This window comes from Macaca nemestrina, chromosome 1 (genome assembly GCF_043159975.1).
Source record: "Macaca nemestrina isolate mMacNem1 chromosome 1, mMacNem.hap1, whole genome shotgun sequence".
In the NCBI taxonomy this organism is placed as follows: Eukaryota; Metazoa; Chordata; class Mammalia; order Primates; family Cercopithecidae; genus Macaca; species Macaca nemestrina.
The window spans coordinates 183,467,551-183,480,600 of NC_092125.1; the positions used below are offsets into that span (position 1 = coordinate 183,467,551).

The 13,050-nt window shown below is 40.6% G+C and overlaps 1 protein-coding gene across 19 annotated transcripts in view; it reads right to left on the reverse strand.

The window, feature by feature from the left end:
- Window positions 1–591: 591 nt before the first annotated feature.
- Window positions 592–13,050, reverse strand: part of LOC105495017 (ELAV like RNA binding protein 4) — a 155,659-nt gene continuing 143,200 nt past the window's right edge. For 10 of the 19 annotated variants that reach the window (XM_011764151.3, XM_071093233.1, XM_011764148.3 and 7 more), the window contains 4 exons: window positions 10,402–10,555; window positions 8,544–8,769; window positions 6,864–6,902; window positions 592–3,559 (listed from right to left, as the gene is read on the reverse strand). In XM_011764151.3, coding sequence (XP_011762453.1) covers window positions 3,190–3,559; window positions 6,864–6,902; window positions 8,544–8,769; window positions 10,402–10,555 — 789 coding nt within the window. In that variant the 3' untranslated portion in view covers window positions 592–3,189. The remainder of the gene's footprint in view (window positions 3,560–6,863; window positions 6,903–8,543; window positions 8,770–10,401; window positions 10,556–13,050) is intronic. The other 9 variants (XM_011764157.3, XM_011764146.3, XM_011764158.2 and 6 more) reach the window with 2 other exon arrangements.

The following is a 13,050-nucleotide window of genomic DNA, read 5'->3' on the forward strand; positions in this document are numbered from 1 at the left end:
CCTTAATGCTGAGTGCTGTGCAGTAGAATCAGACTTGGATCAAATCCTAGCTGGAAACTTGCTTTTGGTGTCAAGTTACTATTGTTATTGAGCCTCAGTCTTGTCATCTGTGAAATGAGGATAATGTTGTCTACATCCCTCGGGTTGCTGAGGATAAAGTGAGAGAATGTAGAGGATACTATACAGCCTGCCCGTTACATAATAGATGCTCTGCAAATGGTGGCTCCCTGTCCTCTGAATAAGTCACAAGCCTTCTTATAAATGACTAACAGGTGCTAATGTATCGTAACACCAAAGGTAAGGCCAAGTGTTCTGGCTTATCAACCAGGGCAGTGCTCCTTAAACTTGAAAGTACCAGTGATTCATTCACCTGGGGATCTGGTTAAATGCAGATTCTACATTTCTAAGAAGCTCCCAGATGATGCTGATACTGCTGGTTGCGGACCACCACACTTTTAATAGCATGGAACCAGAACAGTGACTTCTGAATATCGAGCTGACTTTCAGGGACTGGGCTAAAATATTGGGAACTCTGAAGATGGTACAGGAAAAAAGTGTAAATAAACACATTTAAAAATTTGGGAAGTCAAATCCATTCTACACACTTTCATTTATTGTCTGGACAGATAAAGTACAAATAATTCAAACACAACAAGATTATGAAAAAAAAAACATTTACAATACTTTCCCTTGGAAATAATCTAAACTAGCAAGATTAACATGAAGTCATTCATTAATAACTAAAGTATACAACTGCCTGGTCCTAAGATTTTTTTTCCTTTTTTTTTCCCCCAAGATTGAACACATTATAGAGAAGATTTTGGCATGCCTTTCCCACTAATGCTTAGCAAATGCATCAAAACTTTGCCAGCAAACTGCGTTCATTCATAGCAGGTGACGTAAAAAGGTTTCCCTGAATGTTGAACGAGTGTTCTCTGAACTGAAATCTGGTGTTATATCCAAAACCGAAAAGAGGAAAAAAAAACAGAAAAAAAATTTAAAGGAGGAGTCTATGATGCAGCCTTGGTATTCGTAATCTGTCTACCACTACGACGACTACTACAAAGTTTGCCTCTTCAGTGTGAAAACAACAGTCCTGTCTACATGCACTTAGTGGGTTCAGCATGGGAAAAAATGCACAAAATAAGCACAAGTTATAAATAACCATAACGTTTTATTACCATTAAGACTAAACTTGTATTGAAAAGATTTTATATAACAAGACAAGAAAAGCAATAGCAAATTTAACTATCAACTAGATTATGCATAGCGAGTAACTGTTTCTATTACCCAGGGAAGAGCATGAACCCTTGTATTTTTTTGTTTTGTTTTTGTTTTAAATATATAACCGTACAAAGCACAAACATACTAAAATGATCAGTGCACTGGACGTGGGAGAGTGCTCCCTCAGTCATTTTGTTCCCTTAGCTCTGTTTGTTTTCCCCAATCTGAGTTACATTAAAATAAAGACTCAGTTTTTATTTTTCTACTGTGCAGTAAGAAAAAATATTCACAACAAACATGACAATATATCAAACAATAGTTCTACACAAGTTACCTTGATACCTCTTTAACTGTCACTTAAATATCATAAGAAAACATTTTAAGACATATACAAACAAAACTAGCCAAGTGTTACAACTTATAATAAATTAACCCAAAGAAAAAATAACTTTATATATATATATTTATATTGTATATACACATACACACACAACAGAATGACACAATAATATGCTTCTTCCCATAGTTTAAGTAAACAAATAAGTAGTCTAGCCAATCTAGCTATATTTGATCTCGGCCATAGGCATCATCACATCGGCGATTAAATAAATAAGTGTTTCAAGCAACATAAACAGTGTTTCAAATGTACCAACACAGCCCAATTCTATCAGCATGGGCTACAAAGTGAATTTCAAAATTTCTTAATGAATTTAAAGCAAATGTATCTTTTGTTTTCCTCTCCTAAACACATTACATTTAACTATGATACTAAGATATGTAAATAATTTCGTAGCACCTACTGCTCAAACTAAGGAAGTTTTAGATCAAAAGGAAAATTAATCTTTTTAATTTTTGTTCTGCTGACATCCCATACTGATGACTTAAAGAAAAACTGTCTTTCAACTCATCTCCTTGCTTTTGGGTTTTGACTGTGGGGAACTGTGGTACCCTGGGTAGAACGAACACTCCTTTCCCCTAGTAATTAATAATTGTTTTTTAATTATTATTACATGCTATGAAAAGATATGAAGATCATCTGTTTATAGCCCATCCTTCAAAAAACAGTCTACGAATCCAGTTTAAAACACACATCTTGATCTCTAAAAAGTTACCAGTGCAGTATGAACGCGACAAAGTTGTCAATTTCCCCTAAATTAGCCAGTCAAAATATTTTTTTCTCAAATCCAGATTCTCTTGTAAAAATTCTTTATATTTTATAAAAATAGATTTTTCTTGAAACCCATTTTCAGCAAAGAGACCACCTCTTTGGCAACAATGTTAATGTTATTAAATTGTTAATGTCATCAGGTATCCCCCTTGCCCCCATCCCCTAACAGAAGACTGTTTTAGTTCACATGATATAAAAGAAAAAAGGAAAAATAAAAAAATTTGCAAAAGTTTTTTTTTTTTTATTTTTGCAATTTTTATTATTCCTCTTTAATTTGTGTGGGGGTTTTTACCAATCTGATTGGATCGACATTTTGACAAAAAAGAAAAATCTTTTTTTCCTTTCTTTGTATCCCATTACTTTGTAAAAATTGTTTTATTTTTATTATTTTTTTTGTTTTTTGTTTTTCTTCTTCAAATGAGCGAATGGTCATCTTAAAAAGATCCACCTTCAAGGAAGGTAGTAAAGTTAGCTGGCTGGGTAAAAATCCCTGCACATCGCTATCTATGTATATTATATTCAACAACGACAGCTATGAAAGAACATTCAATGCATCAAAGGTATTTTTTTTTTTTTTTTTTTTTTCTTTTTTTCTAAGCATTATAAAATCCTTTCCTGGTACACCTCAGGATAATCCAATGTTTTAATACTTAGGCAACACTGGCTTATAAAGTCCATGGTTGAATATAAGCCTTGAAAAGTTTGTTTCTCTCTCTTTTGTGTATGTGTGTGTGTGCGCGCGTGTGTTTTGTTCGTATATATTTCTATATATATTTTAGTAAGTAAGAATGGGAAATTCAGGACTTGTGGGCTTTGTTGGTTTTAAAGGAAACTTGCAACACTCTGTCTCCCAGGCGGTACCCGTTGAGGCTGGCGATGGCCATGGCCGCCTCATCATAGTTGGTCATGGTGACAAAGCCAAATCCCTTGCACTTGTTGGTGTTGAAGTCACGGATCACCTTGACGTTGTTCACTGCTCCAAAGGGGCCAAAGAGCTGCCAGAGGACACTCTCATCGGAATCAGGGGACAGGTTGTAGACAAAGATGCACCACCCAGTTCCTGTGTGACCAGGGATGTTCATTCCCACAAGGCTTGTCATTCCATCAATGGTAATTGGGGAGAACCTGGGGGGACAAGCAGAAGGGGGGACTGGTCCAGACATCAGTCTGACCAAGGATAACACACAGATGCACAGACACAGACACGGGGCAGAGGGCTGAGTGAGTGTTTGCAGGAGAGTCTTCAGGGTTCAAAAACCAAAATGTAAAAACTAATGTCTATGTCATTTCCTCTGATGGGAATGGCTTGACTGGCTAGGGTATGTTCATGCTGAGAGAAAGATCTAGGTCCATTTCTAAAAACCATGAGGGACTCCCAGGGCTCCCAGAGCAAGGCTCTATAATAGTTCTATCACAGTAGATGCTCAGAGCGCACCCCACCCTGACTCCACCCCACCCCAACAATAGACAATGTGCTCTTGGGGGAAAGGGTCTATTTCATTCATTCTGTGGCTCTATTTGTTTATTCAGTGGAGCACATATGGGAATCTCACAGATACAGTGACACATAGAAAATGCTCAATAAATATTTATTGGTTGAATAAGTGACTAACTTTGGCCAGTGCTTGGGAAATTTCATTTTTTTTTTTTTAAAGGCAGATTAGGAGATGGCCCTAAAGTGCTTAAGTCTACCATTTTTGCATTCCCTTGACCTATGGTTGTCAAAGGTTTCTTGGTGAGGATGGAGATACTTGACAATGAACAGGCATGTCTTGCTATTAAACAGATGGGTGGTTCATGTTTCATTTAGCATTTATCCAAAAGAGTTTCCCCTACAAACTCAAGCAATAATAATAAAGATGTATTACTCCTTTATGCTATGTTATCTGGAATTTATTCCTAAGCATCATTGGAGCAAGACTTCAAGTGGTTTGTGCATTTATATATCTTGAATCGCTGTACATTAGAAAAACATAAAATTGTTATTTGCCCTATTACAACTGCTTTTGTATTAGGCTTAGAAATCTTCTCAGTTTTTGTGTAATCCTGAAAAGAAAAAAATGACCCTTTAAATTCGATTCACTGTCTGATGAAATAAATCCTTGTGTGATTTGTGATGGATGCACCAGATGAAACAACTAGGTTACCAGTGCCTACAGCAGAACAATATTTGTTAATGTCTTGTTTCACATCAAAGCTTATATAGGGATTTTTTATTTTTTATTTTTGGGATGGAGTCTCACTCTGTCACCCAGGCTGGAGTGCAGTGGTGCTATCTCGGCTCACTGTAACCCCTGCCTCCCGGATTCAAGTGATTCTCGTGCCTCAGCCTCCTGAGTAGCTGGGACTACAGGCACGCACTGCCACGCCTGGCTGATAATTTTGTATTTTTAGTAGAGACGGGGTTTTGCCATGTTGGCCAGGCTGGTCTTGAACTTCTGACCTCAGGTGATCCACCCACCTGGGCCTCCCAAAGTGCTGGGATTACAGGCATGATCTTATATAGAGATTTTTGATGCTATACACTGAATAGTTTCTTGCTTTTCATTTGGCCGGGGTTTTACTGGGGGAGATAGGAAAAGGAGAGAAAGCAAAAACTAGGGACGAGCATGGTATAAAGTGTGAGCTACAACTGTTTTTAAAAATAAGCAAATATTCTTGGAGATTTGAAAGTCCTCTTAAAGAATAGTTCTGTATCTAACTAGAATTTGGATAATCAAATGGCTACTGAATATATGCTAAATCTAACGACTCAATAGACAATATTTTTGCTATTATTCACTAAGTCAATCTTCTCTCTTGTTTAAAAACAATTAACAAGAAAAAGCCAAAAAATATTACGGTGTAGATTCTTAGAAGTGCAAATCCATGACAATTTGTAACTTGTATCATTTCTGAAGATTGTCTTTTTAATCTTCTCTCCTCCAACCAGGTGAGTTGACCCTGGTGAATTGACCTCTTTCTGTTTATAGGTGGAAAACAGCTAAGTATTTATTATAAGTCAAAGGTCAGGGCCAGCAAAGAGATTCAAGTACAGCCTTTATCCTAGTTAGTGACAGTTAATTGCGGCATTTTGGTAGGAAGCATTCTAAGTCCAAATCTGGGTTCAATAGGAAAAGAGAATGCTATTATCAGCTAGTGATGTTTACTCTGGGTGGGGCAGTGGAGGAGGTGGTGGCAGGCCTACCACAGCTGTGTCTTCCCCTATCTTATCTATGTTATAAGCATTTCTCTTTTCATAACATTTAGCACCACCTCGCTAACATCAGAGAGGAGCAAAGGAATGAGATAGAGCTCGGAAAGATGTAAAATCCCTGGGAACAGGCATACAGTGTGCTGGAAATGTGGAGATAACTCATAGTTATCTTCATTGATGTTGGGATTGAGATTTGAGAGGCTGGTCCTCTGAAGTGAAGTCTGCAGTCAGGTTACTTCCTCTACTGTGCACCAGTTCCCAGAGTCAGGGTACTTACCATGCATGGTCAGTGAAAGAACTGGGAGTGTGATGTGGACTATTAAATACTACATCTCTTTCCCTTGACTGTAGGAAGGGGAATTAAAGTGTGCAGCTCTACTGAGCAAGATGATGAAGACACTATGTCCCTAGCAGTGCGGTGGAGCTTATCAGAAGCACATATGGGAATCTCATGGACACAGTGACATCACACACCCAACTTTCCAAGATTCAGATTTCACACTGGGTCTGGAAAACCTTTGAATCTGCCTTCAGAGAGCCCCAAAAGCCTTGACTCTGGGCCCCCAACCCCACAAAAAGCCTTTCAGTGAAAGGAACAGCAAGTTTAAAACACACATAACATATAACCAAGGGAGGATTTATAATAACTGTTAAAACCTGTAACAAAAGAAACCCCTGGTTGAGGTGCACACAGATACACTTCATTCTCAGGATGTGCTCTGAAATGCACACTGAAGTGGGGGCAGGAGTAAGAAAGTCATCCTTGTGTTTGTTTATCCTTTGGCCAGAGCTGGTAGTCCAAAATCTAATTTTTCTACTGAAAAATCATAAGATTGTCAACCACAATTAGCAAAATGTTCTAATTCTGATTTGTTGGAATCTGCCCTCTTAACTGAATCTTGGCATTGCTAATGCAAAACAGTTTGCTCTGCAAGTTTGCAAAACCAGCCAGCAAAGAGTCGGAGCCTTTCCCCTTAGGGGAGCCATTCAAAGGACTAGATTATTAAGGGCTTGGTAGCTGTGGCACCTGAACCATAGGAGAAGCCCACCTGCAAATAAAAGAAAAAGTGAAACACACAAATACATTTTGTGTGCCCTAAAAGAAACAAAATCAACTGAGGTCCGAAATTAAAATTAAGAATTTGACATGCTGGTGGAAGAAAAAGGAGGAATTTTTTTTTTTTTAAAGTAAAGTTAGTGAATTAAAAAAAAAAAAAATTCTAGCCCCAGTCTGTGCCAACATGGACATCTGGCAATCTGTGGAGTTTTAATTACCTCTTTACGCCATAGGCCATATTAAGCAAATTGTCCAGCCTGCAAAGAGAAGGAGGGTCTCTGGGTTAATGCCTCACAGATGGCAAGATCGCTCAATGGAACTATTAATAAGAATGCTCCATTTTCAAAGAAGAAAAGCTCAACAACTTTCCCCACTGCTTGGGAGTCTCTCCACCGGTAGTTTCCCCCTTTTCTGTCTCTAACTGCAAGTAATTCATGTTCGGGTCAATGCTAGAGTTTAAAGCAAGTGTCTAACGAGTCTCCCTTTCTTTCAAGATCTGAATTAATACCATTCCCCCCACCTCTCAGAACGTTTGTGTGGATTTTGTTTTACATTGTATGTGAAATTTTTCAAAGCAGGGGCTTCTTAAATTGTTCACCTTTTTACTATAATTAAACTTGTAAATAAAGGTCTCTGTTCCAGATTAATAATACACAGGCACACAATATGTATCGGAACGGATATTTTCTGTTAGCCTTGCTATATTAACTAAATCATCTTACTACACACATTTTTGGGAGGCAGGGGGGAGTTTGCAGGTTAAGATTTTTAAAAAGTAGCTTACTGTTTACTGCCTGATAGCACCTCCCAGCAAACTGCCATTATGCTATAATCTTCCTCACATTCAGTACCTTACTTGGGGACAAGCTATTCACACCATAGGGCAGTAGTAACCATAGTTTCCACCATTAGAAGTCTGCTGGAGAGGCTTTTACATAAATACTGCATGTGCTCTCATGCAAAATAAAAATTAGATGACTTGGACTCTTCATGAAATCATTAACCATTTCAAATTCACGGGGCATAGGAGGACACGAAAGAGGATGATTTTTCTCCTCATGTAGCCAGATGGAGCATACTATCCTAGATAGAAGGACCTACTATTTCCCACGTGAAGTTTCTCAAAGAGAAAAACATTTTCATCAAAGGGAGGCTGGGATGTGGTGTGGAATAAAATAATTGTTTAGAATTTATCATGGGTAAGTCACAAATATTTTTATCTCTTGTATAATAGAGACCAGTCAAGGTCATACTGCCTTCATGGAGAGAAACCTGTCTTTAGGAAAGTCCCAGGAGAAGGGCAATGCCCCCCTGCCCCAGGGGCTTCCTGGGAGTTGGGTACTCGAAATAAACACTAATCAGGCTTGGACAGGATCTTCCTCCCTGTCTTCCCAGAATCTACTGACTTAACATAATAAGGTTAACACCTTAGACAGTCCCCCGTCCCCTGAACTCAACAGAGTTATCTGCCGAGGGAAAAGAAGACAGGAAAAACCACTCCCTCTGGCAAGGATCTGCCTTATGATCTATTTTTAAAATTTATTAAAAGCCACTGTCCAGCCTTAAGTCTAATCTGCTGAATGTGGTCACTGATCTGTGATAAACTGTTGTTGAAACTGAACCTTCATGTTTGGTTAAATACAGAAATTTTGTTTCTACCAAAGAATCTGAAGTTTATACAGTCACAGTAGTAAATTGGAAAAGGGCTTAGAAGGGCATCTGTTCCAACTGTCTCATTTTACAGGAATGGAAACTGAGGCTTGGGGGGAGTTTTGCACACTGATTCCTGGTGGTGGAAGCTTTTACCCTTGCCCCATTTGTCAGGACCATGGGCTTCCCTGGCTCTTGCCCAGCTCTGAACCCCTGTAGCAGGGCTTCTTCCTCTTGGGCATGCCTACCTGAACCTCTGAGCCTGGTGGTGAAGCGGACCTGGGTAGCGCCGGTTGGGGGACTGGTAGAGCTGGGAGAGCAGGGCCTGGCTGGACTTCTGGCTGGGGTTGTTGGCAAACTTCACAGTAATCGGTTCCGTAGCACCGCTGGGCTTCTGGCCATTCAGCCCTTTGATGGCTTCTTCTGCCTCGATCCTCTTATCAAAGCGGATGAATCCCACCCCTCTGGACACTCCTGGGGAAAGAGAAAGAGCCTTTGTAGAGTGAACACACCAAACTGGTAAACATCTTCGGGAAGAGATGGGTCCGATGGATATTGTGTGAGGAGTAAACCCACCTGTGGGGCCACGGCTGAGCCCAGCTCCCTGATCTCTCTCACCCATCAAAACACATTTATCTGCATTCCTGCCATCATGGCTCTGGACTGATGCCTCTCAGCCATAGAACATAGGGATCTCTTGCATCTGGCCCCCCTGGTCCTCTACCACTGCTCTGCTCCATCCTCACCTCCCAAAAGTTACTATCACTGATCACTCACAGTCCAGTTTCTAGTCTTCTCATGTGTCCTCCACATGTAGCGAGTGTGCAATCTATTTGAAAAGTGAACTCTGACCACATCACATACTTTAAAAACATCTTCTATAGCTCTTTTGTACTTTTTAAATTTTGTACCTTGTACATAGTACCTATTCTTCACTGACTCCCATTCTAAAATGAAAAACAAACAAAACCTACAAAATACCCTTCCATGGCTCCATTCTGCACCCAGATAAACTCTAGACTTATTGGTACAAGATTCAATGCCTCTGACAATCTGGCCCCAAATTCCCTATTGAGGCTCACACCAGCCACCATGAACTGCCTGATGCTCCTTGAATAGACTGTGTTCTTCCTCGATTCCATGCCTTGGGTTATGCTCTCCTCTCCACCTAGAATGCTCTGTCCCTCCTTTTTTGCTGGATACCTTTGAAACATCCTCCCAACCCCTTATCAAACATTGCCTCCTCGATGGGGCCTTCCCAGCAATTCCCACCAGGCATGGCACACCTTCCCCTGAGCTCTCAGGGGCACTTGACAGCTTCTAGCAAGTATTTGGACTCCACACTGGAGTCCTGTAAGGGTGGGGCAGTGCCTGTTCATTCTTGGTCTCCAGTGTCCCTCTGCACAATGTCTGGGGCAGAGCCAGCTTCTGTGAAGGTTTGTCTCATGAATCATATGATAAATGTGCTAAACTATTCTCAGGGGGTGAGTTCTAAATTGGAATCAAATTGAAGGTAGGCAAAAACACCTTGTCATTAAAAATGCAACCTAGAGTACCTGACATTTCTTACTGAGAGGTGGTGGCTGCCTTTCTTTATTGTAGACAAAGAACCCCAGTACCAGATCCTCAGTTCAGATCCCTGTACTGCTACTCACTAGCTTTGGGGAGTTAGATCCCCCACTTTCAATCTGTTTTCTCATGTGTGAAATGGGACAATTCCTAACTCTATCATGCCATGAGTTGGAGTTATAGCTACGCATACAGGTTATTTTCACATACAAAAGTAATGTTATTTGGTTGAGGGCTGAAAAAGACTTTGAAGGTCATACAGTTCGACTCTCAACCTGATGCCTGAATCCTTTTTACAACCCTGCCAAGTAGTTTAGCTGCTGCTAAAACAAGTCCCATGATGGAGAACTACCTGCCAAGATGGCCCATTTTAAATTTGGGCAGTTGACCGATAAGAAGTCTTTCTTCCAAGTCAAAAATCTGTCTATTCATGATCCCTATCATCTGCCTTAAGCAGCCATCAGCCTTCTGCTCTTATGAGTAACAGGGCTGATGACATTGATATACACAGAAAGAAATTACAAAGAAACACTTAACCTGTGACTTGATCAACCAGGATTCGTGAGGTGATGATACGGCCGTATTGCGAGAAAAGCTGCTCCAGTTCCTTCTGGGTCATGGTTTTGGGAAGGCCGCTAACATAGAGGTTAGCATCCCTGATTGAGGCAGAGCTCGGACGGGCATATGAGACCTAGGAAAAGGCAAGAGGAGCTAATTCCATTATAGGCAATCACCCTCAGAGTAGACGCCGAGTCCACAAACAAGATGACAGTCCCTCATCTACCGTTACAACTAATGGTGTCAGTTTAAATCACTCAGTAGTTCAGATTTTTAGCTACTCTTCTAATAGTAATGAGAACCAGGAGAACAACAATAGAGGAACAAGAGGAGAGTTGATGATAACTTAAAACAAATGCACAGATAAGGGTCTCTAAGTGCAGAACAAAATAGCTACTGTATGGCAGCTGTTAAATGCAGAGCTACCCACGCATGGAGTTCTGAAGATTTACCTCCTGGATGTGGGTGTATAGATGATTTACTGTATCCAACACATAATAATCTTTGAATAAACCAAAAAAAAAAAAAACTCATGAAATTCTGCTCTGCACATTTCTCTCCTTGCCACCCTCCCTACCCCCATCCCCTTCTTCCTGAATACATAAAAGCAATCAGGTTTTCTGCAAGATTTTTTTATGTTCCATCCTTTGTGTTGCTCCAGTCTGCTCCCATGAGGTCTGCTCTTCAACGAATGACAAAGTGCTGGTGAAATAGGGCTGAATGAACATCTGCTTGCGAAACTGGATATGTGACCTTGTCGTCACATCTGCAAGGACCAGTTGCCTCTAACTTTGAAGCAGGGCAGATAAAAACCACAACAAACAAAATGGGGGCACGATGGAAAGGAGGGAGGGAAAGGGCAGTAGAGAGAGAGAAGAGAGCCTCACCAATGGTTATAATAAGTTCGACTTTGTAAATTTGTCCTCCCAGATCTCTCAACTGCTTTTTTTCCCCCAAAAAGCTAACACAGAAGTGTAAACAGATCTGAAATTCCATCTGCAAGAAGCCAAATCTGTAGCAGTACACATAAGCAAAGCAAACCCCAGCAGTCATTAATTTTAGACTTTCATTTACTTATTTATTTATTTTTTAAGAAAACAACATCAGACATTTGAAATATAATTTACAGCTAGTCTAACAAAAGCGCTTTCCTGCTAAAGCTATTTCTGGGGTGGTTATGGCTCAGAATAGATGATGAAAACAGTCATTTCAGAGCACATCTGACAACGTTGGACAGGAAGAGACCTATATGCCTTAGCATTTTTCAGTTGGAAGTTTTATTTAATCCATATAACTGATTCATAAGACCTATTAAGACTGTAGGGGTGAGAGTGTGTGTGTGTGTGCACATACACACAAAAGCATGTGTGCAAAAGGAATTGAACACGTTAAACCAGACCTTTGACATTAAGACCTAAACCTCCAGCAGTAAAGTGGGCCTTGCTTCTGTGACCTTCAGGGAAGAGAATGGGTCTAGCAAAGAAGATGAAGGATGAGCAGAACCCTCATCCATGGCACTCTCCCCCTTTCCATGACAGACATGCCAGGTCCCTTTATGAGTTCCACACCTAAAAATAGATGTTGACTCAACAGATAAAATGATGTGAGTGACTAATCTGCCTCGCTGGCCTCCTCCTGCTGATGGAGTGAGGCAGCTGCCTTCAGTATCTCCATCTTCTAGAAACTCATAGGTGGGCTGGGAGGCCTCTGGAGGCTCCTTCCCAGCACATGGCTGAGAGGTAGAGGGGCCTTTATACACAGGGTCCCAGTGTGTGCATTTGGGTGTGGGCTGAAGGACTAAGAACCCCATGTGACTGTCTGGACGGGGTTTCACTCCACGGAAGGTTCTCCCACCCCTGTTTTTTAAGGGACCAAGTCTGTCAATAGCAGAACCATTTTTTGAGTAGGAGGAAGAAGTGGTAGGAGAAGGAAATAAAAACATCATAGTGATATGCCCATGGCAATGAGGGTCACCCTTGTTTCACCCTGCCAATTACTGACAAATTAATTATCTGAATGACATTTGTGCTCCCTCAAAACACAACCTACCACTTTTATGCCATTGCTCATACAGACATTTTTTTTTCTACCTACTTCCCCAAGTCCAAATCCTACTCCTCTTCAGGGCTCAGCTCAAATGACATCTTCTCTAGGCAGCTTTCTCTAATCTCACCTTCTCCTAAATAATCTCCCCAGCAGTGCTCTCAATGAACCATGGTACTTAACCTGTTTCAACCTTAACTCATCACCTCTCCATTGAGGCTGATGATCTCTTTAGGTTGTAGGTCTTGTGTGTGTGTGTGTCTTATTCAACTCTGTGGCTCTAGCTCCCAGCACATAGCCTGATACCTATCGAGTGTTCAACACCAACTGAAAAAAAAAAAAGAATAAACACCCACAGCTCATGGGAAATGATGCTGGCATTACTGGCTCTTTGGAGTTAACTGTAGCTCTAGTAAGGTGGACCGCTGAAGAGTCAGGCACCCAGAATCCCAGCTGTGATTCTCCACCAAGCTAAGAGCTAAGGGACAAATTTCCCATTTTCTAGTGCCTGGGGTTGGAAGGACTGAAAGAAGATTGTTTTAGGACTAGACATCACATAGAGGCCTTCTCTTAGCAAATATTTCC